The sequence below is a fragment of the Parasteatoda tepidariorum genome, chromosome 4 (assembly GCF_982258835.1).
Source record: "Parasteatoda tepidariorum strain Cologne lab strain chromosome 4, Ptep-v5.0, whole genome shotgun sequence".
NCBI lineage: Eukaryota > Metazoa > Arthropoda > Arachnida > Araneae > Theridiidae > Parasteatoda > Parasteatoda tepidariorum.
Window position 1 is genome coordinate 7,252,228 of NC_141758.1, and position 26,387 is coordinate 7,278,614.

Genomic DNA, 26,387 nt, shown 5'->3' on the forward strand with positions numbered 1-26,387 from the left:
TCATATATATATATATTCATATATATATATATATATATTCATATATATATATATATTCATATATATATATATATTCATATATATATATATATATTCATATATATATATATATTCATATATATATATATATTCATATATATATATATATATATATATATATATATATATATATATATATTCATATATATATATATATATATGAATATATATATATATACAGGGTGTCCCAAAAGGTCGTTTACAAACTTAACATGCTGGTCTGTCATATCATGATGAACAAGATTTACATAGGAACTTGTGTCCGAAAATTAGAACTGAGACCGCTAGAGGGCGATAAGTGCAGGTTTGGATGAGGAGAAAAAAATGATATCGATAGCGGTGTTAATATGATTTTTATTATAAAACATCATTACATCACAGCAAATGCTCAAAATTCCTTCCATTTGCCACAATGCACGTTTCGCAGTGTCATGGTGGAACGAGCTACTCTAGCGTTCGCCTTCTCGGAGACTTCTTTGCGGGTTGATGGCATACTCCTGTAGCACGGTTTCCTCTACGACAGGTGTGCGTGTAGCACGTTCTCGACCGATGTGGCTACGTGTACAAAAGCACCTGTTTCACATAATCTGCGGTGCAATCGTCCAAACAAAACATGACTTGGCTGACGTCAGTTTGGGAAGCGCTCAAGGTACGTCCGTGCCGCGGCTCGTCCATTTCCATCAGCGGCGCCGTATACGTAATGCATGTCGGCCATTTCTGCGTTACTAAACTCATTCATCCTTCTCCTTCAACGTCCACGCCTGAAATGATTGTTTTTCCCTCTCTCCCGTTTTCGTGCAATTATCGCCCTCTAGCGGTCGCAGTTTTAATTTTCGGACACAAGTTCCTATGCAAATCTTGTTCATCATGATATGACAGACCAGCATGTTAAGTTTGTAAACGACCTTTTGGGACACCCTGTATATATATATATATATATATATATATATATATATATATATATATATATATATATATATAATTAATAAATAAATACAAGAAGTTTCATTTATTGCGCTTAAGCTGCAAGTAAACAGCACTCATTAGATAAGTTCAAAATGAAGAATAAAACAAAGAAAAATTATAGACATATGAAAAAAAGGGGGTGGGAAATAATTAGTAAAAAAATAAACAACATTTTATTAAAAAAAAAAAAATGAAATGTTAATTAAAAAACCGGAAAAAAAGATATAATCTTTTCTTCAGCCCACACGATTATATCCGCAAAACAGAGTGCTTTCTGATATTGTATCAATAAAACCAAAGCAAAATATATTAATACAATAGTGTGAGGAGCACTCAAAAAAATTTTTTATAAAATAACTGCAAAAAAATAGATCATAAAAAGTAAAAATAACATGTAAAAACAGATAATAAAATAAAATAAAAAGAAAAAACATTCAAAAGGGGGGACTATAATGTTTTTGTATGAAAAAGGGGGGACTATAATGTTTTTAATGTTTTTTCTTTTTATTTTATTATCTGTTTTTACATGTTATTTTTACTTTTTATGATCTATTTTTTTGTAGTTATTTTATAAAAAAAATTTTTGAGTGCTCCTCACACTATTGTATTAATATATTTTGCTTTGGCTTTATTGATACAATATCAGAAAGCACTCTGTTTTGCGGATATAATCGTGTGGGCTGAAGAAAAGATTATATCTTTTTTTTCCGGCTTTTTTTCCGGTTTTATCCCATTCTTCTTCGATTACCGGAAGAACAAATTTTTGGAATCTCTCTCGTATTATAAACTTCGCTATTCTGTGTACTGTCACATAAATAACTACATCAATTCAGAATAATTTTGAAATAAAAAAAAATTTTGGTAAATTCGTTGCGTGAATTCAATGAAAATGTGTGGATTTGAAAATAATTACAGCAAATGTAAAACTCCAAGCCATTTTTTTTCTTGTACTAGTGTGAATTATAAATATTTCAAAGCGTTAATGACTTTAAGTTGTTGCTCACAGTATTTCTTTATAGTTATTTGTGGGTCTCGTTCCACCACAATACAGCTGGATAATTGAACTCGCATCTATGAATGTTGGTATATTTTGGAAATATTTTAGAGATATGAGTTTTTGATCGAGAGCGTTGAGATACTTGACCATTTGCGTATTTTCCGAACTCCTTTTTCATGCTGAAAAAATTTAAAACCACGCACCTGCCATTTGCAAGTTTTTATCTCTTATCTTCGCATCGCTTTAAATTGCTGTTTTTTATTTAACCGGCGTAACGTTGCGCATAGAGTATGCCCGGTCTTTTGTGCAAAATCGATATAATTAGAGATTCTGTGTACGCAAACTAAACCGAAAGCATTTAGAGGGCGCTACATTACGAGAGAAAATCTTCATGGCAATTTCTGTTTAACCTCTATTACTAATGTAACGCGTAGGAAGAAAAAAATAGTGAGTTCAGGTTAACCCAGAGTAAATAATGAATGCTGAAGAAAACGTTTTCAAAATGCAAACAAGTTAAGACAGGATGACTGAGGATGACGCAAGGGGGAAGTAATCCAGTAATAAGTTTTTTGCATTCTGATATTTTTAAAACATGTTTTCAGTGTCTGAAACTTCGCAATTTACTTATCTCAACTCAATTATTTCTTTAATTTAAATTTTAATTCACTAATATATAGGGGAAGCAGAATCTGCTATGAAAAATTTCTCCCCCCCCCAGTAATATGTCCTCTTTAAACCGGACCTTGGCCGAAGAATATATACAGGAGAAGAAGTCTAGCTTATATTGGCAAAATGTAAACCAATCCCCTAAGTGTACAAAGGAAGAAAAAACTGAATTTAGGTATATGTATAAACAATACCTATAAATGAAAAAATAACATTTAAGGAAAAACAATATTAACAATAGCAGAAGTTCTTGAAACATGTTTGCACCCTCCCCTCCTCCTAACCGATACAGATGTTGAGGTGAAGAAGAAAATAGTTGGTTCGTTCTGCCACTATTGATAAACAATACTGTACTATTGCGATATTTCTTTGAGAACACATTTGTATCATCTATGTTAACCATATCTGCTAACACATGTTGACATAGAAAGAAAGAATAAAGTGAGCCACTTGATGGGGTTGCAGGTTTCCGATTATAATGAACAGTCGCCCTATAAGCAAAGAATACACATAGGGGAAGAAGTCTAGCTTCCATAGGCATAATGTAAATCAGTCCTCCAATGTTAGATGAGGTCTCCGTGTATGAAGAAAAAACCATTTAAGGGCACAACAGCAGAGGTTCTTGAAACAGGTTTGCACCCTCCTCTCCCCTTAACCACTACTGGGGTTTGTTTATGGTTAACTTCCTCTGCATTTTTACGCTATTTATTATTAGATACGCTTAGTAATGCATTATCAATTAAGATATTTCTAACACATTTATGTCATCCATGTTGATTAAATCTGCCAACATATTTGGAATTGAAAAGATAGAATGAAATGGTGGTAGGCAGCGTACCCAAGCATGAATGTAGAGTTTATAACCGTCGTTGAACAGCCGACCCAATTTTATGGGCTTACGACTACTAATATTCAATTCCGTAGCCTTGTCATTTTGAACTCAATCCAGAAGACAAGGGAACTCTTAGATCGAGTATTGGGAGAAATTTGCCTTCGTAAAGGACTTTTTGATGGAGCTAACCCGCCATTGCGTTACGTGGAGAGGAAGATCACGAGAACTTCTCACGGTTAGCCTGACGGCAAGGAGACTTTAACCCATGATCCGTCTACCGCTGAGGATATTTTAAGTCAGCACTGTGGTCGGTGCAAGCCGGTTGCGAAATTCGTATCGACCAGCCATCACCGGGATCGAGCCACGGTTCACCTCATTGGAAGGCTCTATCCCCTGCGCCATCGCGGCTCTATGAATGTAGAGTTGTTCAACAACCGGTTCACGGGTAACGTACCCTGTCACTTTGCTTCTTATGAGCGTGAGCTAGATTTTAGTTCAAATGACGCTCTGCTAATTCTGAGTATATTGCTCGCTCTGTAAGTTGTTTTCAAGTATAGCGTACCACACCTACCAGTTCCCCGCTTTAGTTACGTATTCGAAAAGTTGGACTTGTTCTCCTTTCTACATTCTTTGGTAAATCTATGGTCACTCTCTGAACTTATCTAATGGGATCCCATTTTCCAGATGGCGACTGCTCCCCTGCATTTTCAGGTCTGTCTACGCTTTCTGAGTAAATTATTTCTTGTGATTATCTCTTTTCTGCATTCTTTGTCTCGGCTATGGTCGTGGTCAGTAAAATAGCCGGTATTCAAAAAACATTAGCATCTTCTTATGGAAGAGGGAACATTTTTAGTTCGATTTCTTGGGTACAAAGCTGAATCGATTAAGGGTTTAGATCTGTGAATTTTCTTTTAAAATAAAGTCATTTAAAATAGTGCGTTAAATCGTTAGTTTCATTCGCTGGATTTAAATAGCTGACCCTAAATTTCAGTTTTAACCCTATGAGTCATGTTGATCTATTGCAGCGTTGGAGAGACTCCGTTGTACAGTACAGGTAGATGACGATCTAGAAGAGATGAGAGCCGAGGAACGAGCTCAAGAACAAGAAGCTCAAGTGAGTCATCATTTTTTTTTGCCTCTCTTTATTGACTCGCTTTCATGTCTGCTTATTATGGGGCGAATAATTTCGAACTAGAAGGAGAGAGAGTGTTTAAAGGCCGGCATTAATTCGATGCTAGACTTCACTATAACTTCAACTTCTTCGCTAACAAAAATGGAATTCGTCGTCATTTTGTCGCTACTTAGTTTTTAGCTACTTTCTGCTTAGTTAGCTTAAATTTCAGCTCCGTGCTGGATGACACTATAAGTTTCAATCATTTCCTGACAGCTACAAACAGAATTTATCACAAAATAAATTTTCTTACCGATAGGAATTACGATCACTTTCCAACATAAACAGACTCATCGGAAAAAAATGAAATATTTTTTTTATCGTTCCGTGGCCACTGCAACCAAAATGTATCACCTTTTTATGACTGGTTATCAATAGTTACAGGTGATTACTAATCACTGAAGTTAATTTTGTTTGAGAATTTATCGCAACATCCATTCCTTATTATTAATTATCAATATTTGTTAGTTAATAATTACATTCAAAATTATTAAATCAAGGAGTATATGTTACCTCTTAAAAACAAAAATCAGTTTCACGACAGATTATCAAGCAGAGTTTTGCCCACCCACCAACCCTAAAGGAATTGATGAGTGATGATCAATTAAAATGCAAAATAAATGTTTCATTTCTCAAATCACCTAGGTAATCTGCAAACTAATAGATAATGGTAATCCGTTAAAGTGTATGCATTGTTTGAAGTGCATAATGATGAATGTTGATCCTTTGATGTACAGAAAATGTCACCTTTTTTTTAATTACCTAGGTGATCTACAAACTGTCTAGATAATCTGAACATTATCAAATAATCACTCGAACAGAAACTAATATCTTGACCGAAGCGTCAGCAACGTTTCTGCACGCTTAAATGAGCATCATTTTATTTATTCATTTTTTGCAATCTTAAAAATCATGTTACTATATTCAACACATTAGTTGGTGGAATCAATCACTTGAAAAATATATAATGCAAAGAATCAAATGGTTTAACAGAATTAAGTTAATATAATCAGGGGTCTGTTTAGAAGAAATTTGGGTCCGTTAATGGACCTTTCACAAAATATTTTTATCTTCATTATTGTTAATCGAATAAACCATTCCCGGGAAAAAAAATAAAGACAGTTCGAGACAAACTAAGTTTCCCTAAGTTTAAATTCCAAATGTAGTATTCTAAGAAAATATTTCTACTTTTACAAACATCGTGTGCACATTCTTATTAATATTAAATCATATTTTTTCTTGTAAATAAATAATGGATCAATTTATACATTTGAGAATTGTTTAAGTTAACTTAATGCGTAACACATTAAAAGTGATACATTACTTAAGATGCGTTATTTGAAATAGTATGTCAATTGAAATTATTAAAAAAGTGAGTGATTTTGTTTCAATTATTCATTAGAAATGAATATTTTGTGTTAAGCAGTATGGGCTAAGTACCAAATATTTGTCTGTTGCATCTCCAATTTAGTAGCAGCAATTGTTGAGCAGAATCTTGAATCTATTTACAATTTAAAAACTTCTTGAAAAGGTTTCTAGCAATTTTTGCAGACTTTCTCAATTAATCTAGCCCATTAAAAAAAGTAGGCAACCGTTTGCAACAATTTGGAATTTACGATTAGCCTAGTCCATCGTAAAATGGCAGCAAAAGTTTGAAAGAAAATTGAGTTTTCCTATTACTTTACCCCACTGTGAAATTATGGCAATAACTTGCAAAGATTTGGATTCTCCAATTAGCCTAATTCAATACAAAAATACCACAACGGTTTGCAAAGATTAAGATTTTTCAATTAACCAAACCCATTGTAAAATGACAGCAAAGGTTTGCAGAGGGTCGGATTTTCCGAGTAGCCTACAACGTATACAGCTATGAATGCACTGTATGCAACACACTGTAAATGTTTCAATAAATAACTAATAATTAAACTATTTCAGATGACAGTGTGTCAAGTCATTCGCAACAAGAATCTACAGCTTCCGTTGCTTATAGGAGTTGTGATGCAACTTTCACAACAGCTCACTGGAATCAACGCTGTGAGTATGCACATTAATGAAAGGCATTCTTTAAACATTTTTTTCTCTATTCAAGATATTGTCTTACTGTATGCATGAATAGGCTGTATCTTTTTAAAACAATCTAGATTCCGTTTATATATTGCAAAATGTATGTTACTGTGAATAAAAGAAATCAAGAGAAATCATGTCGACTTTTGCCGGTGAATGTCAACAATCACATTGGTGAATGTCCGAAATATTTGTTATATCCGATTTAGCATTAATTTATTCGTTGATATTTTTAATATCTGCTGGGGATAGATTAGGAGAAACATCCGTGGACGGCATACCGGGAAAATGTGTACCGGGTAGTGGCACTTAACTAGACCTAGTAGGGGAGAGTTGGATAAAACGGGATACCATTATTGTTTTTATTTACTACGGAATATCTGTTAAGGAAAACCATACATTATTTTTTTTGTAGTTACAACATTTATTGAAGCACACAAAAAACATATTTTAAACTAATTTTAATAACTGTGAAATAGAAAAAAAAATTAATTTCCAAACTCTTACATATCCCGCTTTAGCATACCTGGGTTGGATTAAACGGGATAGGGTTTACAATGTTTAATTTTTTGCATATATATAAATATAAAATTATAAATAATGCAAATATATAAATAATATAGTTTATATATGAAAGAGATCAAGTCTTCATCAGAGAAATACATTACAATTAGTTCTAAGGAAAGATGTGAAATCCTCGAGTCGAAAATAAAATGCTTAATAATGAACGTTAATAAACAAATTTTGCATTACTATATAAAGAGACTAAATTTTTCAAAAATATATATAGCTAATATAAATACGTTGTTTAAAAAGCCTAGGCCTACATTAATATATGGCTATTTTAAAATGTAATAATCTAACAAATAAATAGGTGGATAAAACGGGACATAAAAAACTCTATCCCGTTTTATCCAACTCACTAGTGTCCCGTTTTGTCCGTCTCCGACACTTATTGAAACAAACATGGCTGCTGCCTAAATGTGAAAAGAAAATTAAATAGACTGCACATAAAAATATTGGTAAATAAATGGTTAATTAAATTTAATGCTCACCGGAATTTTATCCCATACATGTAGGCAGTACAATGTAAAAAACAACGCACGTAAATGTAGAAAATGGCAAAAAAATAGAGTAAAAAAGTTCTGAGATCTACAACTTTCTATCAAATAGTGATCCACTAGATAGCTGTAATAGTTTGGTGCCTAGGCGACGTATCCCGTTTTGTCCGACTATCCCGTTTTATCCAACTCTCCCCTATATATTTTTCTGGTTTGTTTCACTGTCTAGTTTGTATGCTTTACGTTAGTTTATACATTATTACGTGCACTATGATGAGCACTATGAGCCAGTTTCATTGAATTCTATGCGTAACTTTTTGAATGAGGGTGAATTTTATGATTTTTCATTAATTTATGATGTGATTCATTATGACCAGTGAAGTGATAAATGCAGTATACTCTCGATATCTCGAAAACCTTGTTAGGTCAACAAAAATATTTTTCCCATTACATATCCACCCAATGTTAATTTGAATTCTTATGTCGAAGAGTTTCTTCGCAAAACCTTGTTTTGTCGAATTTTTTTAGAAATAGAAAATGTTTTTTTACCCAAAAAATCACTATTATTTTCTATTGAATGCATCATTATTTTCATCTCACTTTCAGAAATAAAATTATCATTGTTTTATTTAGACTTATCGTCAAATACAATTACTTCCATATTTATTAGCAGTTATTCTCATGTGTCATCTATTTTTAGAGCAATATTTTAGACTATATATTTCTACTTTTTAGAACCTATTTTGTTAACTTTTTATCTCGAAACCTCGCTATATCGAGAAAAATTTTTAGCATCCCTCCAACTTTGAGATATTGGTAGTATACTGTATTTGCATATTTTGAAGCCTGTGTTTCGTTTTTCTAAACCTTCCATTTGATATTTAACTAGATTTGAATAAGATAATCTTAAATAGAATACTCTGTATTTTTTATTAAGTTAATATCTAAGAATTCTTATAAAATAGCTGTTTTATATAGAGAAAAAAAAATTGGAAAAGAAGTTCAGATTTAAATATTTTCAAAATATGCCCGGAAGAATGTTCGGAACTAAATTTTTGTTTCTTGAAATCTACGTAAAAGATTCTAAAAACTTTATTTCAATATTGACTAAGGCGGACCCTTTAACTAATGAAAAAGAAAAACTGGAATAATAAGAAATTAAAGTTCGTAAAGATTTGTTTTCAGCGTTTATTTGAAGATTGTAGAACAGATCTTTTAATTACTTAGCCGCTTAAATCGTTCTCTTAAAACGTTCCTTCGAAAGTTTGAACGCGGGGAATTTTCAATTATCTGGATTAAGAAAATTGGCTATTGTTATTCAAATTAGCCAATTCGCTCTTGTTTTTTTCCTCCTTTTTACCTCTTTGTCCCACGGTAAACTCAAACAGCTTTTTAATTACGCAGTTTTTAATTACTGGGCCCTCTAGGAAAATTTTTCTTATTTGTTCTTTGGCGATAAAAAAAAAGGAGCCAACCTGTACGTGATTAATTCTTTTTTTTGCTCATTTTCGAAACGAATTTCTTTTCGTCTTAGTTTAAAAAGTTGAAAAAACTTATTCTGTTTTCTTAAACGCATCCCATCGTCTTGATTAATTAAAGAACAATTTCATTAAATGTAATAGTTTCTGTTCTTGAAATGAAATTACGTCCCGTAATGAATCTGTTATTAATTATGATAAAAATAAATAATTTGCGTAGTTGGTGCATGATTATTTGTTTTCTATACATACCAAATTATTCTGGAACAGCTTTCATTGGTAATTGGTTTATTTTTTCATGACACCATCTCTTCTCTTCTTTTTTTTTCAATATTTTAGTTATTTTTTCCTTTTTAACCCATTTTCCTTTTAGTTAAGAAATAACTTGAGTCATTTTTTTAGATAGTTATCGAAAGAAAAGTTTATGCAGTTTAAAATAAAAATGGCTATAATTTAAAATGCTCGTTTAAGTTTATCGAAGTAATGAATTCCAAGGACTCATTTCTAAAAATAAGGAAGTACATATAATGGTGATAATGAAAAATAAAAAAGTGCCGATGCATTTAAAGTAATGAAAGTACAAGCTCTAATTTTCTTAAAAATAACGGACATACGTATGAAAATACTAACTTCTAAAAGTAAAGAAGTACAAGTAGAAATAATTTTCTTTAGAAACAATATGAAAGAGGAGAAAAAATAATAATTTTTAGAAATAACGAAGTGCTAGGAAAAGTGTTAATATTGAAAGGTAAGAAAGTAATATCAAAACAAGGAAAACCTAGATTATTGATTTTTAGTACTTACGAAAAACAAAGTTTTCTTGTAATGTCAGTAAAAGAACTAATTTTGAAAAGTAGTGAAGTACAATTATATTTCATTACTTTTACTCTTCTTACTTGTAATAACCGTAGGCTTACTAATTTTCCTAAGTAACAAAATAAAAATGCATATACTTATATTTTCGTTACTTTTATACATACATATTTTACTTGTACCTTCGTTTCTTGTAATGATAGTAAAAATTCTAATTTTGTTAATTAACGAATTGAGAGTACATATATTTTACTTGTACAGTATACTCTCTATATTTCGAACTTCGATATCTCGAAAACCTTGTTATGTCAACAGAACATTTTTTCCCCATATATTCACCTAATGTTAATTTGAATTCCTATGCCGAAGGGTTTCTTCTCAAAATATTGTTATGTTGAATTTTTTCGAAATAGAAAATGAATGTTTTCAGAAAAATCACGCTGTAAGTTTATTGTAAACCATTTTTTTTTTTTACTATTTAATGCATCAGTAATTTTGTCTTACTTTTAAAAATGAAATTATTATTGCGTTTAGACTTATAGTCAACTATCATGACATACATATTTAATAGTAGTTATTCTAACGTTTCGTGACTCTACTTTTTAGAGTAATATTTTTTTGAATTTATTTTTCTACTTTTTAGAATATATTTCGTTCTGAACTTGTTATCTTGGAAACTCGCTACCTCGAAATTTTTCTTTGCGTCTCTTCAACTTTGAGGTATCGAGAGTATAAGTGTATTTCTATTACTTGTCGAAAAAGCTAAGTTTTGTGAAGTAAACAAGTACAAATGTATGCATATTGTATTTATACAATTAGAGTAATAGCTTTTGTGTTCCAGGTATTTTACTACTCGACGAGTCTGTTCATATCTTCGGGGCTGACAGAGTCTGTCTCCCATTATGCCACCATGGGCGTGGGTGTGATCATGGTTGTGATGACCCTGGTCTCCATTCCCCTCATGGACAGGGCGGGAAGAAGGACCCTCCACCTCTACGGCCTAGGGGGCATGTTCATCTGCAGCATATTTGTCACCATATCTTTGCTTGTTAAGGTAAATAGTTTTTTTCCCTTCTGTTTTGATACTCTGTCCTGTCACGTGTCTGTTGCTATGGAAACAAGAGAAAGGGCATTTCAAAGTAGGAAGCTTTTGATAATACTCTTATCAACTCGAGTCAAAACCTGTTCTAAATGTTTATCCCACACCCTTTTCTGGAAACTGCTTACGCTTGGCACCGAAGTCACCGATAGTACTCTAGACAGCCGGCGAGAGAAGCTCTTTAGCTAGACAGACGGTACTCCGTATCTAGTTCATTATCTATTTAGAGCAAAACAGGGTTGAGATAACGAAAAAGCTATTCAGAATTCTAACATTTCTGCTCTTTTTGAACAAGAAGCGTAATAGCGTATTACGTAAGAACTGCGGTGGCTCAGGAAATAGAGCGTTCGTCTTCGAATGAGGTGATCCAGGTTCGAATTCCATGGGTAATTGATTGATAGGAATTATGCTGCGCACTGACCACTGTGATGACGTAAAATATCCTCTGCAGAAGACGGATCATGGGTGAAATTCCCCTTGCCACAGGGCTGAATATGAGAGATTTTCATTGTTTTCCCTTCCATGTAACGCAAATGAGGGTTGATTTCATCAGAAAGTCCTCCATGAAAGCTAGCTGGATCCCCGATATTGATTTCAAATGCTAGTTTTAATTCTTCTTTCAGACACAATTAAGTAGAATTTATTGCGATTTCATCACCGAATTGAATTTCTCCTCCATCAAACTTCTTACTACTTTATAACTATAAAATACACAAATTCTAAAGAATGAAACTTATATTTCCGACTAGATGGCAATATAAGTTTCAATATTTTTCGGAATGCCACAAGCGTATTTTATAGCCAAACGGAATTCGTCATGAATCAAGATTTCGACCTGTCTGGAAATGTATTATATACAATGTAAACCTTTATCTAATAAAAGGTAACCCAGGATTGAATCGTGCTAGCATGTCTTATATACTAGTGAATAATCTTAGTGGTAGTTACGCCACGGTACTCCCCCACCACGATTTTATTAGGGATAGAATTCGATGGACGGATACCACTAGTTGCCTTATTTGTGATAGACGGAGAACTGTGTTAAGTTTACCGGATTTCAAGCGCTTGTGGTGAGAGCTGTATTAAATTCATAGTTTTGAGCGCTTGTCGTGAGATCTGTATTTAGTTCTCGGTTCTTTGTGTTGTCCCTTCAATGTTGCTATTCGAAGTAGAGTGTGTGCCGGATCCCGCTGTGTGTAGATGAGACTAAGTAGCAACTGCACGAGAAGGATGCAGTCACAAATAGGAATTCAACTGTTCAATGTGACCCATCCATCGAAGTGGGCGTTACTTTCGGTGTTGCAGAGTTCACATCACGTCCAGGTCACCAATGTGAGAAAATTTAATATCGACAATGTCAACCTTCATCTATCAAAATTTTCCCCAAGATTGAATCGAGTAGGCATGTTTTATATACTATTGAATGGATGTTGAATAATAGTAATGGTAGTAGTTTGCTGACATTATAGACACGTAGACATTACTTCAGTTGAAATTTCAACTAGCTAAAATAATTAAATCTGCTAGAGTTCTATTCTTTGCGAAAATAAAATAAAAAAACGGAAGGTTTTCTAAACACTACATATCGAACTTATCGCCTATTGGATGGATGACGGTGCAAGTTTTAATTCTACAAGTACCTGTTCAGTACAAGCAAAATTTATCACTCTATCTCCGTGAATAGGAAATGATCGTCAATCGATATTTGACCACTTTCCAACAAGCTATGGTGCTTAAGTTGTAATTGGATATTGGGATGAATAGTAGCATTAGTTTAAAGGGTTCCCTGACCGCAGCAACCGGCGTGTTGCTAATTAAAATTTCGTCCTCTTTCTGAGCAGTTGGGCTGGAATTTCTACTTCCTTATAAATGGAAGAGGGGAGCACAATTTATAATTCTTTTTTAAATGCTGCAAGCACAATTCATAGACAATCTATATTTAGACTGTGTTTCCCGAAATAAACAAAATTACACTCATAAAAAAATAGAAAAGAAGTGTATTTTTTTTTGTTTTTCCGTTTCGTTTAGAATTGCGTTTTTCCAGCCAAAGAAAAAAGTTTCTATTTGTGCTCCTGAAAAAAAAAAAGAAACGCAAGGCACATCACTTTCGTAATTAACTTCTAACGCTACCGAAAATACTTCTCGTGACTATCAAACCCATGCCGAACGTTTTCAGTTTCTTTGATAAAAATAGCAATCTAAAATAGCGAATGTGTTTCGTGTTTTTCGTTTGCGTTTTTCGCTCAGTTTAGAATTGCGTATTTCCAGCTAAAGAAAAAAGTCTTTTTGTGCCTGAAAAAAAAAAAAAAAGAAAGCAAGGTGCATCACTTTCGTAATTAACTTCCACCACTACTGAGAAAACTTCTCGTGACTTGTTTGCCCTACGTTTTCCGTTTGGTTTCAGAAAATAGCACTTCATTCCTATTTAGTTCTATATGAATTATTTGAACATAATTTTAAAAATTCATATTTTCTGTTATTTACTAATCGATCTTAATTTACTAATCCATTATTTACTAATCAATCTTAATTTACTAATCCATTATTTACTAATCAATCTTAATTTACTAATCCATTATTTACTAATCAATCTTAATTTACTAATCCATTATTTACTAATCAATCTTAATTTACTAATCCATTATTTACTAATCAATCTTAATTTACTAATCCATTATTTACTAATCAATCTTAATTTACTAATCCATTATTTACTAATCAATCTTAATTTACTAATCCATTATTTACTAATCAATTTATCTCTTCTCCAGTTGCTTTACTCTTGGGTGACGTATCTGAGCGTTGTCAGCACATTATCTTTCGTTGTTTTCTTTGCTATTGGACCAGGTAAGTCAATTCTAATTGATTTTTATTTACATTATATTATCTCCCAAAAATCGAATGAAATATACCTGCCTAATATTATAAACATCGCTTACATGAATATGCTGATTAAAGAAAAAGGTTTAAAAGTTTATTTCCCGTTTTATAATTATGGCTTTATGTTTCCCTCTTTAGGAGGTAAATTTTAATTTTTCTGACAATATTGAAATTAGGACCTATAAAACATTTGAATCTAGCCCTTGACCCAAAGAGGGACTCAGTGTGAAAATATCGAGAAAATACCCGTAACTTAAAAAAAAACATCAGTATTAGAAAAACCGGGAAACAGTGCATCACCGTTGGCAATTAATATTCCTGTTATTCCAAATATCAATAAGAATGAACCGACGTTTATTAATAGCGGCGTTGCTATGATTATTAATGACCACATGATCTTTGTAAATAAAATATATGTTTCAAGGTAACGCGATTTCTCCATCCTCTTCTTATACTCCATCCCCCTTCTGTTGTCATGGTTTCAACAAATCTTGCTTTTTCCCTCACTCCAATACATTCAACATCTCACTGAAACGCCGTGGGGAAAATAGCAAGATTTGCCGAAATCATGGTAATGGAAGGGGGCGTGTGGAGAATGGTTCTATTCAGGGCTAAAGAGAATAGAAGGGCTGGTTCGCTCCTTTGAAGTATCTCTCACCGCGCCGATCCTCCGACGTCACTCTAGTGACGTCACTTTGGCGCAAAGCTCGCACTTTTACTTCAAGAACGGAGCGTTTGGCCTTACTAGCTCTAACTAATATTGGATCATTTCTTTTTGCGAGATATTCTAAGGCATTTGTTATTTTCTATTATGACTTTCCTCAGTTTTTGCAGTGAATTTACAAGAATATAAAACTATTATCGAAATGCCAATTTGCGCGATTGCAACTTGCAAAAATTCTGATATAAAAACAAAAGAAAAAAGTATAATTTTTCGCGTGTTCCCTAAAGTAAATGAACAACTATGTAAAGAATGGATTCCGAAATGACACAGTTAATATAAAACAGCAATACGTTTATTTTGTCGTAAAGAACTTTTAAAAAAAAATTCATTATCTAAATAGAAACCGCCTCGTTACCGCCTCGTTGAAAAGAATTAAAAATAGATAAAGTCAAAGAAAATTAAAATGTAAGTAAAAAGTATAAATAAAATATATAGTACAGTCAATTCGCTATAACTCGAAGTACGATAACTCGAATATTACTATAACTCGATTTTTTTATGTGGTCCCGACCCTTTTATCTTCAATTTCATGTTAATTATTCTCGATTACTCGAATTTTACTCCCTTTAACTCGATTTTTTTTGGATCTATTGAAGCAAGAAATAAACCCTAGAAGCTGATATCTTGTCCCTTCCTTTGCAACACACACACAATGTCTTTCGCACTCTTCATGGAGAAGCTAAAGCTGTCCCTCTTGAAGTATGTGAACAGTGGTTAAATGAAACGTTACCAAATTTACTTCAAGGATACAGTTAAAATGATGTTCTCAATATTGATGAAATGGTTTTATTTTTTAAATGTCTTCCAAATAAGACTATGATGTTTAAGGATGGAGGAAATGCGTCTGGAGGAAATGCGTCTGGGACAGAGAAATTGCCCTTAATTGCTATCGGAAAATACTTAAATCCTCGATGCTTCAAGAATGTAAAAACGTATCCTTTGGATTACAAGTCTAACAAAAAGTTTTGGATGACATCAGTATTATTTGAAGACTATGTAAGAAAATTGGATCGGAAATTCTTCGCTAAGAAAAGAAAACTGATACTCTTTATGGATAAATGCACAGCGCATAGTGATCTACTCTACCTAATTTGAAAGCAGTAAACTTGCAGTTTCTCCCGTCAAACACAACAGCAAAGTTGCAGCCGATGGACCAGGGTATCATAAAGTGCTTCAAACAGTCTTATCGTAAATGGCTTGCCAGAAAAATGTTCTTAACAATTGTAAGCATTTAGAAGATTTGTAATTAATAAGCATTAATTAAATAATCCGACAATATTTTGAAAGTCCAAAACCGAAACTAACGGTAAGTCGAACTTCCGATATGTCGAAGTTTTTCGTCAGTCCTATCAGATTCGAGCTATCGCGAATTCACTGTATATAGTTGAAATTCTCCTAATTTCATAACATATTTTTTAATGTAGTTATTCTAAATATTTATGATTTTTTTTAAAAAATTATATTCTCTTCAATTTAAATCTCTATAAATTATATCATCGTAAATTTAAATGTCTATAAACAATTGTAAAATTTCTAATGTCATTATGAACCTAAATTATTATTTTGTTTCAGTAATTAGCGTTTAAGGTTGATGTTTCCTAATGATTAAGTATGAACAAATTGCTATTAACGACATATTTTAAAATCAGGGATTCTAAATTTAACTTATCTTTATAAAAGAATATGTAGATAAAAAAAGTGTCGATATATGCCTTCATTTTTCTTAATAGTTAAAGTTAAAACTGAACTTTTTAAAATAAAGTATTTATAGTGTCATTTTCGCCAACTAGCAAAACATTTTTATAAGTTTAAAATGGTATTTTTTTTTAATATAATAACCAAGAAAGTTTCTTTTGAACTATGTTTATGAACGGAAATAATGTGTTAATTATGTGAAGTTTGAAAGCTAATAACCAGAAAATGTGTAACTTATTTTTACAAAGAGAAAGATGCGAAGTTATCATAATATCTTTGCTTGTGATCTTCCGAGATCTGTGGACACAGTGACGTCATGAGGAGGGAAATCGTAGCTTCAGCTCTAAGAGCGGAGTGAACTAGCCCTTGTATTCTCTTTAGCCCTGGGTTCTACTACTCTATTTATTAGGAATATATACAACACCCGCTCTATTTATTAGGAGTATAATAATTACGCATCATTGTCGGAAATACCGATCAAGTGCCTGAACACCTCTCAACATTCGTTATACTCATGAATCTATTATTAAATATAATCGGTTATCATTGATATTTAATGCGCCATTTAATAAATTGAATCAAAAATTCACATTTCTCGCACTACCCTGAGTTCCCTACATGTTAATTGCCTACCATTCTCTGCATTGTAGTTCTTTTTTTAAATCACGGAAGAAGTTTTACTCATATGGTTCTTCAACTGTCACTTGGACTAAGGGCAAGTGATTTAAAACTTAAGGATCACATTTCAAAGGATTAAAAGAAGAACCATTAAGGGGCTGTTAAAACCTGTTGCTTCAAAAATAAATTTGTTAATTGCATAATCTGATAGCTTATTTATCAGAGATCAAAATTTGCAGTCGATTTAAATAAAAACGGACTAAGTTATGAGGCAAAGAATCATACAGGGAGTGACGAGTAAAACTTAAAACGCTGAAAACATTTGTTAAAACTTTTGTTTACGGCTGAACTAGAATGGTAGGCTTTATCATGCTAGGCGCCGAAAGTAAAGGGTTAACGTCGGCTTTTAAGCGTACAATTATTTTCATTTTTGCTTAGCGGTATTTCCCTTCATTCTTAATCGTACAGTTTTATTTTCGAATTTCATTTTGTGTCCAATGTAGGATGGACTGATTTCAATAATATAAAATCTCGTGAACAAAAAGAGATCGAGGAACGAAACAAGCGGCGTGTTTCTTGCGAAAGCTGTATGAATTTCGTAAAGAAATTTTGGGATTTAGTTACGAAAGTTTACAACAGATGACGCTGCAAGCCTTCGATGACCAGAGCTATCAAATCTATTGTTCAAACGTGTTACTTCTTCTGCTTGTTTTTACCCTAAATTTTCTCAATTTTTCCTGATGTGTGTAATTTCTTTTTCGTTTTTTGTATACGAATTTTTCTGTAATTATTAATCTCAAACTTTTTCTTCCTTTCCTTGCTCTCTTTCGTGAAAGGACATGGCCACATTGAAGGCATGTTATACCATTTCTTTTTTTCTTATTCTAGAATTAGAATAATTATCTTTTTACAGGATATTCTGTAATTAGTTGCCATTTTTAAATAAATAACTTTGACTTTTAACCGCTTCCCTTACCAATTTTTCGGGGGGGGGGGGGGTAAAACTCAAACAATCAACATATTTTTTTTATTTCATTAATACGTGCATGGAACTAATGCAAAACATAATACACGAGTTTTAAAATTAAATTTTTAACTTTCTTATGTGTCGAAAAACATTTAATTTGCCATCCATTTATTATCCAGAGTTATCTCTGGCAAATTAAAAAAGCTAAATATTAGTCTTTGTAAATTAGTTTTTAAAAGATGGGACAACACAAAATGATACTTTCAAAACTCCAGGGATGCGCCATTTTTTATTATTATTCTTTTTTCGATGTAAATTCAGCAATCATCATATACACAATCCATATTCCATAAGAAATATTTAGCAGAGCTTATGAAGCTAATTCTAGAAGTTAAAGATTTAGATTTTTAATCTTGCCTAAGATATATCCAATTTTAGTGTAAAATTTAAACCAAATTTCTTTATCATTCAAATGTCATAAAAATAAGTGTTAGTCTGTTCTAATATTTGAAAGCTTATATTGATTCGTATGATTTATAGAAGTTGGGAATTTTAAATTTCTGTGGATTATTTCGAAATTTTAAAAGATTAACAAATTAAATCTTTTTATTCGCTTTTACTTAACTTCAGTATTCACCTAGATTTAGTTTCGAAATCTTGTTTCTAAGGTTGTGCATAGGTACTAGATTAATCCACCAGATGGCAGCACCAAATATTTCGGTGGTGCCGTTTTCTTTTAGAATGCGATTGAATTCTTTATCGAATTCAAGTCACTTAATTCTAATCGCATCATCTAAACTAACATCCCAAATCAAACATTTCAGGATATGAACATTGACAAATTGATTCCTCTATTTCGTTGATTAACTACAAAATTAAATGAAACTTAACGAAAAATTGTGCTATTCATAGAAGTGATAGCATAATTATAAATTCAATCAAATGACTCTCTAAATTGATTTAAACATTACTTTTAAAAGATTTTATGTATTTAATATCGAAGACTAACAATATACTGGAACATAATTAAACTATCACCATAATGTAAATGAAAAAAAAAAATTATAATTATTATTTTATAATCTGTTAGAATAGAAATCTACATCAAAAAGAGAATGAGAAATATTAGGGGCCGCAAATTAATATTTAAGACAAAAATACTTTGAACTCGGTCAAATAAGTAGTGAGGAAGGTGGGATGAAATGCATCAAAATTTGTTTAATTGCCTGTTGAAACTTGGAGTAATAATCGCGGCTCAGATGATCATAGCGCTTGAATACTTTCAGCCTCGCCTCTTTGTAAATAATTTATTTTATAACTGTTTTTCCTGTTTTAAATAATAATTTACTTCTAAAATAGGTATACCTTAATTTGTTTTCTACAAGAATACTAATTATTTATAATGGGCTGTTATTAAAGTGTCTATTCCGTAATATAATAATGGAAAAGACTCTGTCAGTTTTACTTTTTTTTTTTTTAAATTCTCAAGAAATATTTAGGGGTTTATTTTGTAATGTTTGATGTATTTAGATCATGATGTAAATTGTCATTTATTTATCAGTTTTAAGGCTTTCAAAGCTTTAAGGGACTTATGGCACACAAATTGGTGTACGGACGATTATTGTCAAGTATTATGTTTTGTCTAATGGTGCAAAATGATATTTGAGAAAAATTCCCTTTTATCTTTAGTACTCTTTTAAAACATACAAAAACAAAAGTTTTGTTAAGAACAAAAGAGTCTATTCAGGGATTAAAATCATCGAAAACTAGATTATACGAAGGTGATTCATTCAAAATTATATTCTTGCAATTCTAGAGCTCTTCTAAAATTTTAGCCAAAACAAAGTGAAAAATTAAAATTAAAATCAATTAAGTCTATTTTTGTGTTATATACTTTTGCTGATTTTTCATTTGCATAAAGTTATAATTTTTTTTCCGAACTGTATATTTGATTGATTGTGTATTTGGGGGGTTTTCAGGTTCGATCCCGTGGATGATCACGGCCGAGCTCTTTTCTCATGGTCCTAGACCGGCAGCTATGAGTGTGGCTGTTTTCGTCAACTGGTTTGCGAATTTCTTAGTTGGTTTAATCTTTCCTCAGATGCAGGTAAGAATATTTACACTTATTTATCTTTTACCATTACTAGTTATGTTATATAGACACTGCTCTGCTGTATACGTCATATAGTTTTAGGGTTTTTGGGAAGGTCATATAACGTTGCATAGTAACAAAGCATCACTTTGAAAGACGAAAAAAACCGTGGATCACAATGATTGTCGGAAAAAAATTACTGAAAATTTAGTAATGAAATCAACTTACCATTCATATTGGAAGATATAAGGTTTTATTTTAGGAATGGGATTCCTGCAAGTGACGTAGTGTGCGTATCTCGATCCTGATTGGTTGTTGAAACATGGCATTTGTTTACGTTAGCAACTATTCTTTCTATTCTATTTTGAGAAAATCAGGTCAAGTATTAATTCCCTTAAGTAACACTGCCTATATTTTTTCACAAAGATTTCAATTCTATCACTCTATATTTTCACAAAGACTTAACGCAAAATCAGGCACGAACCCATGTAAAGCATAAACAAAATTATTATGCATCGAAGTTGTCAGGAAACAAAACTGTATCACGGTTACAATAAAATACATAAACAAATAATAAATTTAAGTTAAGAAGTAGACGAGAAAGAATTATATTTCAACAAATTCGGTGGCTCTATATTTAAATAGTCTTGAATTAAATAGTCAAAAATGTGTCTTAGGCTAACTGGGAAATCCAGCTCTTTACAAACGGCTGACATAATTTTTTAGGCCTAGTGCAATGAGCCTTATAAACCCATTGCCAACTGACGTCTGTAGTTTGCAAAGAGTCGTATTTTCCATTGAGCCTACGATACAAAATACATTTATTGTAATCCATTGTATAATGAAACCCATTGTTTATTGTGTTTTCAGCGGGTGTTTGAAAACTATTCCTTTTTGCCGTTCACTGTCCTGCTGGCCATTTTCTGGACCTTCACCTACAAGAAGGTACCAGAGACCAAGAACAGGACGTTCGAAGAAATTGCTGCCTTATTCCGGAGGGAGGAGGTGGTCAACGTCAACGGTCTCACCTCATCCGCGGTGATCCATCCACCAAGGAAACCCCCTCCACAGGTCGACCTGGTGGTCGGCGAGGAAAAGAACCTGGAGACCTGTAAGACAAAGTTCTAAAATACCCACAACGCATCTGCATGTTCCTTTTTATACTAAATGGCTTTTCGCATGACAAATATCTGTTTAGCAACCTTTGTTCTCCTTTCAAGATAGGTGTTAAAATGTTTACTGTCTGTTTGATTAAGAAATAAGTTGAACTTGATTCATAGTGTGGAAATTTCGATCATATTTATAATTAAAACTATGCACTGCATGAATAATGACTATTTGAAAATTATCACTATAGAACCTTGATATCGAAATTCTTGCAGATATCGTTTTTTAGCATATCACGTTAATTGGCCCTCGTTAAGCAGTTATATTATATTACTATCAAACCTTTATATCAAAAAGCTAAACTGTCAAGTTTTGGTATTAAATTATTTACCGCTTATTTATTCTTTTAAAAATATTCCATTTTGAATTCGATTTCAGTCAAAATGATAAGACATTTAATTTTAGGATTTTTATTTATTATGTAGCGAATTTTGGAGATAAAAAGTTCAGAGCTAAATAAATGTTGTGAAAAGAAAGTGTTCTAAAAAGTATTCTAAAAATGTATTCTAAAATATGACTCTAAAAAGTAGAGTCATGAAACATAAGAATAACTACTATTAAATGTGTATGTATAATAGTTTACTAAAAGTTAAAATACAACAATAAAAATTTTATTTTAAAATAAAGACGAAAATAATTATGTATTAAACAGAAAAGAATTGGTTCACAATAAACTAACTTCGTGATTTTTCCGAAAAACTGCTATTATAAAAAAAAATTGACAAAAATTAAGATTATTGCTCTGAACCAAAATAATAGTTTTGTATTAGTCATTCATACTGTTTAATAAAAGTAAACCTTTTTTTTACAATAACATTTCAGATTACGTTTTTATGTTTCTTTTTTTTTCCTTACGTCAATGTTAAATTTTCCATCATACAAACTTACATACATACATTTTTTAATATTCGACAGTAGTATTGAAGCAATTAGAATATCGTTGAAGTAATTAAGAAATTTTTGAAGTAATACAGTATTGAAGTAGTTAAGAAGTTGTTAAGGTAATATGCATTGAAGTAATTAAGAAATTATGGAAGTAATGCAGGATTGAAGTAATTAAAAAGTTGTTTAAGTAAAAATATTGAATTTATTAAGATGTTAAAGTGAAATAATTATTTCTCAATGGAATTTTTCTTAAAATTTAACAAGCTTTTAGGGGATTTGTCTTTTTGTCGCGAGAGTTACTTTTCGTGTATATCGTGCCTAAAACTGGGTTTAAAACAAAGTCAATCACTTGGTTAAAGTTAGCTAAGATCAAAACAGCCCTGAAACCGTAGTGTCATGTCAGTAAAACTAAAATTATTACAAAAGCTTGAAGAGTGCTAAATAATTAATAGTTACCTTTGAAGCTAATAAAAAATTAAATATTCTTGAACTAAATTTTTATTTCTGAGTTAGAAGACATTTTTAACAGCTTTGAAGCGATCTGAGGAACTATTTTTGTGTTTAGCAAGCTTTAGAGTTAATTGATGTTCGCAGTTCGCGTTTTCATATAGAAGTTTTAATAAATATTTTTCTTTTATTTATATAATTACTTATTTTTACACATATAATTTTCATCTATTTTTTTGGCACAAATTGCCTTAAACATATCTTGATGCACCTTTCATTATTTATATAGTTAATTTATTGTGAAGGAAATTGATCTAAAATTTTGATTTTACTATCGAAAAAAGCATACATTTTTTTTTTTAAAACAAATCTATTGAATGTGTGAAAATCAATTATACAAAGTTTTCTACACGGATATTTTTTATATTGTTTTTAATATTTTGATAGTTATCTGACATTTTGTTATTTAAGTGTGCATTTTGTATGATTTTCATTTTTTATCATTAATTATTTAAGGATGTGAATAAATGTATATTTTTATATTTTATTTTGGTTTTGTTTCCTTTTTAACATTTTTATCATTCCTGTAGTGCCAAAATCATTTTAAGGAGGGTGTTACGTAGCTAATATTATATTTGATGATCATTGACAAAATTCTGATCATGAAAAATATCTTATTCTAAAATCAAAAGCACCTGAAACTTTCGCAACACTATAAGCCTCAAAAAAGAACATTTCTCAAAAATGATTCTTGACAGAATTTCAAACCTCGAAAATAAACCTTGACAAAAATCCAAATCACAAAAAAAAACCTTTATAAACCTTGAAAAAAAACCTCGATGAAAATTCACATCACGAAAAAGAAACCATCTAAGAATTTCAAACCTTAAAAAAATAATAATAAATAAAAATGGCAGATTAAAATCCAAATAACGAGATAGGATTCTTTATTATTATCTAATATTATATTTGATGATCATTGACAAAATTCTGATCATGAAAAATATCTTATTCTAAAATCAAAAGCACCTGAAACTTTCGCAACAATATAAGCCTCAAAAAAGAACATTTCTCAAAAATGATTCTTGACAGAATTTCAAACCTCGAAAATAAACCTTGACAAAAAACCAAATCACAAAAAAAAACCTTTATAGAATTTCAAACCTTGAAAAAAAACCTCGATGAAAATTCACATCACGAAAAAGAAACCATCTAAGGATTTCAAACCTTAAAAAAATAATAATAAATAAAAATGGTAGATTAAAATCCAAATAACGAGATAGGATTCCTCACCCATTGAGATTTCGAAATTGCATTAAAATCGGTTAATAGTTTTAAAAATTGATTTTGAGAATCCACCGTAGCCTTAAGATTGACTCATGAAAAGAAATTCACGTAACCTATTACTTAAAATTAAATTGTTATTTTAAGTTTATATATTGTGGGAGGACAAAATTTTTTCTTCTGTAAAAAAAATTACCATAAGCTTGAATTAGCTTGCTTATAAATAACGTCCCGCATTGGACTGATCGTTCCCAGCAGATCACCGAAGTCAAGCATCACTGGCTACGGTCAGTGCGCGGGTGGGTGACCACTTGAATCAGCCTGCGTAGGGACCGAGGGTGTGCGGTATGGGTCCTCGTTAAACTGTTCTACCGTAAAGTGCTCGATTTCGCGTGCAGTCGTCGGGCTACCGAATCGGGGGTGCCATCCCTTCTGCAGAGGATCAAAATTGTGATGGCATGTCTTCGGATCATCCTCAGGGGTGTTTCCCAGACCGTCGCCAATAACCCAACGTGCAGCTCTAGTGCGACGTAAATTAACTACAACTGCAACAACTACAACTGCTTATAAATAACCGAATTTATAAATTATGTGTTTAAGATTTTTAGAATGAGAAATGAAAGATAATCAAATGAAAGAACGCATAAGACGAAATTACTCCCCAGTGTTATTCCCTCTTCTTAATCCTACGCTAACCTTTACTGATACCAACATTTATGTAAACAAAGCCTTTCATTAGCATTTTCGTCCAATATTTTCTGAAGTTAACAGCAGATGAACAAGATAAATCATAGGAGGAGGAATAGATTCCCATCAACGCTTAACAATCAATGAACCTGGTGGGAATCGTACTTCCCACGGCCTCTCATAAAGTGTTAAAATACAATTGTCAAAGTACCAGTTTAAAATACGGAAACAAATGCTATGTTTTTTCCCATTCCTGAGCTATGTCTATTTTTTTCAAACATTCGTGTTGAGTTATGTCTATTTTATGAAGCAGAAAGAATGTATCTAAATATATGGCTTAATTTTCATCGGTTGGCCAATAAGAGAAGATAGTCTGGTTTAGATACACTTTAGAGTTTTCTTCAAATGATGTTCTTGTAAAAAAAGCTATTTTTCCGCTATGAATGCCGGATCGTCTCTTCAGTTATATATTCTTTACGAACTAGTAAATTTTTAATCTCAAGTTTGTTTTTATTTTCAACTCAGCACTTTTCCAAATTTTTTTCCTTCCCCTTTTTAGGCTATTTTCTTCTGCTTTTGATAAATCTGCGTGTGATAAATCTCTGCGTTTGCCAAGTCTTTGTGTCGTGAGGCTCGTTGAGCATTCAAACCAATTATTATTACAGTTTCACTCAATAATACACTGAAAAAAGTTTTGAACATTCTTCTTTAACGGCGTTTCAGCTTCTTTGTATCGCCATGTTTCGTACACTTTAAAAACAAATACTCGTACAGTTTTACTGAAAAAAAATTCTGAAACACATTTTGTATGTTCTTCTTTAATGGTTCTTTAAGCTTCTTTGTGAAGCGACGCCTTTTCCACATCCGAATCAATAGTTCTCCTACAAGTTTCACTGAATAATCGGCTAAAACAAGTTTTTGACATTTTCTCCACTTGTTGTTCTTTCACCTTTGTGTCGCGCCTCTTTTTGCACATTCAAAACGAATATTCCTACAATTTCACTGAATAATTTACTGAAATATGTGCTGACTATTCTTCACTATCGACTCTTTTTAGCTTCTTTGTGTTGCGACTCTCTTTGCACAGTCAAAGCAATTATTCTTGCAATTTCACTAAATACCTTACTGAAACACATTTTTGACTATTCTTCACTTGTGGCTCTTTTCAGCTTCTTTGTGCCGTGACTCTCTTTGCACGTTCAAAACAATTTTTCTTATAGTTTCACTGAATAATTTTCTAAAACAAGTTTTTTTCCCCTGCAGATGGAACATTTCTCATTTGGACAAAGCAAGAAACCAGATACCGGTAGATTCACCCTAACAATCGAACATTTGTACTTTTTATATCAATTTATTTACATGTACGGAAAATTAAACTTTTCTTTTTATTTCTATATCTTCAGAGCAGAAAAATCTGTTACTTTTTCATACTTTTGATGTATCTACTTTTTAGGCAGAAATTTGATTAAAATTTTTTAATGTGTTAATGAGTATTTCATAAATTTTATTCGTAATAGTTTGAAAATTTTCATACTTCAACATCAACAGGCATTACAAGCTCAAACGCCTATGCAATAACTGGAAAAACCACCGTTGTAAAAGAGATGCCAAAATATCACTTTTAATTGCAAATTTGTGATCTATCAATGTCAAAATTTCATTGTTTGAAAAAAATAAACAGTCGTGAGAATAAATGTTTCCCAAAATACATAATTATATTTAAAATATGTTCTTTGAAAATATCCTCCTTGTTTA

General features: G+C 31.8%; 1 protein-coding gene across 7 annotated transcripts in view; it reads left to right on the forward strand.

The window, feature by feature from the left end:
* Glut1 (Glucose transporter 1) overlaps positions 1-26,119 on the forward strand; it is a 316,432-nt gene extending 290,313 nt beyond the window's left edge. For 6 of the 7 annotated variants that reach the window (XM_043050490.3, XM_043050485.3, XM_043050487.3 and 3 more), the window contains 7 exons: positions 4,526-4,614; positions 6,607-6,705; positions 10,929-11,141; positions 13,958-14,033; positions 20,050-20,177; positions 21,033-21,273; positions 25,896-26,119. In XM_043050490.3, the coding sequence (XP_042906424.2) occupies positions 4,526-4,614; positions 6,607-6,705; positions 10,929-11,141; positions 13,958-14,033; positions 20,050-20,177; positions 21,033-21,273; positions 25,896-25,942 (893 nt within the window). In that variant the 3' untranslated portion in view covers positions 25,943-26,119. Of the gene's footprint in view, positions 1-4,525; positions 4,615-6,606; positions 6,706-10,928; positions 11,142-13,957; positions 14,034-20,049; positions 20,178-21,032; positions 23,209-25,895 lie in introns of those variants that run through there. The other variant, XM_071181950.2, reaches the window with a different exon arrangement.
* Positions 26,120-26,387: the final 268 nt, after the last annotated feature.